Raw genomic sequence first — 4,343 nt, forward strand, 5'->3', positions numbered from 1 at the left:
GATGAATTATTTCATCAAAAGATTTGTAAAGCAGTTAGCATTGTCTTTTCATAGTAAATATAAGCATCTCTCTAACCATTGGGAAAAGGTAGTTATTAAATTCTTATAAAAAAGACTATAGGGTTCCAGGGGTGCTACAGATAGTAAAAAGAAACTGCGGGGGGTTGGAGCAACTCCACTTTTTCTATGTCCTCATCCATAGAACTAAATGAATTCAAGCCTCATGTACTGTAGGGGTGTGCAAAGTGGGCCCTGTTCGATTCAGATTCGGATTCAGCTCAAATCAGGGACAGTGATTCAATTTGTTGATTCGGATCACCGTCCCTGATTCAATTTGGCCGAATCCAAATCTGAAGATTTGATGCTGATTCGACATCAGCGATTCGGACATAGACACAGCTTTAAAAGTTTTTTCTACATACCTTGAAGTAGCAGGCATGGCTCACGATCACTGCGATGCTAGGGCACTTGGAATTTCCCACAGGAGTGTGGAGGGGCCCTCTATATAATCCCCAGCAGACCCTGAAGTGGACCTGGTCTGCCAGGAAGCACACTAGGGGGGACCCCTGTGCTTTCCTGGTTCGGCGATTGGCCGCAGGGGGACCCCGGGTGTCTCTCCAACCCAGGAGGCACCAGCCGCCAAGCCGAGGCAGGAGCAGGGAGGGGGCGCAGCGCGCTCCCCGGTGGACCCAGAAATGGACCAGAAGTGCTCCGGATCTGCTGCCAAACACACTGGGGAGCCTCCGGTTCTTCTGTGGGACACTCCATGCACCACAGCATCACAGCGATCATGAGCCCCTGCTATCTAGAGATATGTAGAAAAAACATTTAAAGCTGTCTCTATGTCTGAATTGCTGAATCTTTCTAAATTTCTCTGAATCAATCTGGAGGGTTCGATTCAATTCAGAGAGATTAAAGGGTCTCCTGATTCGATACAGATTCCGAGATTCAGCCACCAAATCAAGCCAAATCTCTGCCGAATCAAATCAGGGACTGAAGCTTCGCACAGCCCTAATGTACTGCTACTTCAGTTATTACAATCAGAAGTCCTGACTCAGGTGTGTAGAGCACACAACTACAAGTAAATATATTCTCATTCATATATATATATATATATATATACACACACACACACACACACACACACACACACACACATACATACACACACACATACACACACACACACACACACACACAAGCATACAAAGTAGCTGGTAACAGAAGCTGGTAACTCAATAGCTCTGAAAGTTGGTGACTAATTTTCAGACTGATTAAGACTAAAACAAGTGACTTTAGATTAAAGGAAGTTATATGTAAATTTGCAAACTTTGATTAAAATATTCCCAGTAGTGACAATATCATATAAACATTCCAGATACTAACTACTAAAGCAAAGTAATTACATTGGCTCCTTTATCTTAAAAAAGCATCACATACAGGATTTACTCTCTCCTTCTGAAGTCCATGTACAGTGAAAAATTAAAAGTTCTTAAATAGGTCTAGACCATCTAATATGCTAGTTCAAGAATCCTCATTAAGTCTTATACATAGCTTGTAGAGTCAACACACAACATGGAAGTACTGATTTTATCTGAGCTGAGTGTTCTAGCAAAATCTTCCATTTCCTATTTCTTTTTCTGCCTTGCTCTTTTTCACTCTTTTTTCCATTAACACAACATAAAGACAATCACATAAATTTCCATACTAAACATTATTAAACAGGTTCTTTATTTTTCTTATTTCTGCTTTCCATCAATGTTATGAACCCACATGAGTAGAAAACCCCTTATGAGAAGTCTATAATACTGTTAATAACATATATGAAGGTCTGTTTTCTCATCATGTACCAAATCTTTGAATGTGCGTGGAATAATCAATAACTTTAAGCCACTGGATAAACATGAAACAAAAGGAAGAATTTAACCCAGAGGATTATGGAGAAGCTACAGTCAAATTCAGCTTGAGGTTTGCCTTCCATTATAATCCAGACTTTGTTTTCCATCCCAAATCTTATCTGGGATCTTGTCACTACTGGGGATGTTTTAATTAAAATCTAAAAATTTAAGTATAAGAGCTTTGCACTTTAAGTTTGCCATACTTTATCAGAAGACAATTTCTCTTTTGTATTTCAGGGAATTCTAGCAACTTATGCAATATAGATAAAATATGTTTGTTACATTTTAGAAAATTAATTCAAAACTGCCTGTCCTGGAAACCTCAACATAATTTTATTTGAATTTTATTTTATTAATTTTATAAAACTCTGATGGGATTTGAGAAGATTCCAAATGAGGTCATTTATAAAGCAAAGTGATTTTCTAGCCCTTTTCTTTCTGAAGGAAATCTTCAAACAAACATCGTTTCTGAACAAACTTAGGAAAAACTACACCCCATCTTAACTCTCATCCACCAGTCTTACTAGCAGTGATCTTGCTCAGATCCCTACCAGCCATCAAAGCATCTTACTCAGCCCAACACTGGGCTTAAGGGGTCTAGTCCTGTGTGGGAATTTACAGGGTGTGCAGGATCAGGTCTCTCCAGGCCCCAGAGCACCTTCCCAGGGCAGCTGAAGACCACGGCCAGCTCTGGACTTCCTGTACTCTCATGACATAAATGAATGTCCACCACCAAACAGCAGCATAAATTGATGCAACCTTCATCGCAGCCACTATTTGCATTACAACAAAGAGTATAGATATCTGTTTGCTTAGCCTTTGTGCTGCCATAATTTTTTTTATGGTGGCATAAAGTGACATGCAACAGACCTGCCTTCCAACAGACCTACCTTCTTCTTGATACTTTGTCTCAGAAAAAGCGTATGTCTTTTTTATATATAAGGCAACACCACCACCTTTTTTCTGTCACCCATCCTTCCTTATACCATCCATTACAGTATTCTAGTCACATGAACTATTTTACCAAGTCTCAGTCAACCCAATATCATCATATTTTTGTGTTCATACTAGGACTTCCAGATTCTTCCTGTTTAGTCCCCATGCTTCTCGCATTACTTTATAATCACCTTGTATGACTAGCCAATTGTCCTGTTACTTTTCCTGACAGCATTGTTAATATTCCCCATATTGTCTTTTTTTCCCTGGGCTTTTGTCTGGGTCCACTTGCTCTTTTAGGTTGCTTGTGCTCTCTCTCCCTCTCTCTCTAAATTGCATGTAAAATTCGGGCCACAATTAGTGAGCCACTTCCAGTATACAAATGCTCACTTCTGCTGAAGATAGTAGATAGTACCAATGTATTTTCTATCTATTTCTTAAGGAAGCTAAATAACCTCCTTCGTATGTAGGTATAGAATGTGTGGTGTCAAATGGAAAAACTGAAGACAGACAGAATAAGTTGTGAATCTTCCATTACCTCTACCTTCAAAATGAAGAACTTTCAAAGAAGAAATTTCAGATATACAAAATTTGAATTTACCGGCAATGAATGAAGTCAGGAACAGGGTTGTGTTGGCTGAATGATGCTGCATCTAGGTTCATGCAAATTTCCACATTATCCCCAGCCATGATTCGCACTGCAGCTTTATTTTCATCCTCAAATGTTTGTCTTTGCAAGGACGCACACAGCAGCAACATGAAATCATCTAGACAGATGAAGATGCTGTTAGCTTACATTTCTGGTGCAGAATACTGAGTACTTTTGAGAATATGCCATTATTGAGAATATGCCAATATGTAATTATTGCATAGTATTTCATAAAATGAGATTGTATTATCTACAATGAACAAATATGACATTACTTGATTTTATTTTCACCTATTTCAGCCACTCTTATTTTTATGTAAAGAGAAAACAGGAAAGAAATAGAATTCAAAGCATCTGTTAAAAGTTAGACTGCAGCAGATACATAAAATACTGAGCAGTTGAATTTATTGATTATATAAAAACACAGCTACAATATAATGCCCTATAGAATATGTAAGCTTGCTCTTGAAGGGGCAATTTTGGTTTCAAATTTCAGTACACAAAAGCACCAAGTGAAAGGCAAGTAAATACCTTTCACAACTCTTTTCTAAATACTTACAGACAAGAAAGACAGGATTTGGTCTCACAATGAAGTCTGGGAAGTATAACCACTTTATGATATTGGAGTTGAAGCTAGTCTGAGGGTTTCTCCATGGGTAGTCTACACAAGGGAAAACATGAAAACATGCAATCAATAGTTCACAACAATTACTTCATCCTTTGTCTGTCAATTTTCCAGCACTTTCCAGTAAGAGCAAATGGCAATAACTGGCCATAAAGGTCCTTTACCTTTACAAAAACCTTTACAAGGTCCATTATCTTAACTGGTCTTTACCTTTACAAGGAGCAGGTGGAATGCC

At 38.5% G+C, this 4,343-nt stretch overlaps 1 protein-coding gene across 1 annotated transcript in view; it reads right to left on the reverse strand.

Annotated features, from left to right (window-relative positions):
* Positions 1–4,343, reverse strand: part of LOC102376224 (piezo-type mechanosensitive ion channel component 2-like) — a 518,739-nt gene that overhangs the window by 88,636 nt on the left and 425,760 nt on the right. The window contains 3 exon segments of the mRNA XM_025212438.1: positions 3,436–3,601; positions 4,043–4,144; positions 4,319–4,343. The exon segment at positions 4,319–4,343 is cut by the window's right edge and continues 6 nt beyond it. Of these exon segments, the coding sequence (XP_025068223.1) occupies positions 3,436–3,601; positions 4,043–4,144; positions 4,319–4,343 (293 nt within the window).

This window comes from Alligator sinensis, unplaced genomic scaffold, assembly GCF_000455745.1.
Source record: "Alligator sinensis unplaced genomic scaffold, ASM45574v1 scaffold480_1, whole genome shotgun sequence".
Lineage (NCBI taxonomy): Eukaryota > Metazoa > Chordata > Crocodylia > Alligatoridae > Alligator > Alligator sinensis.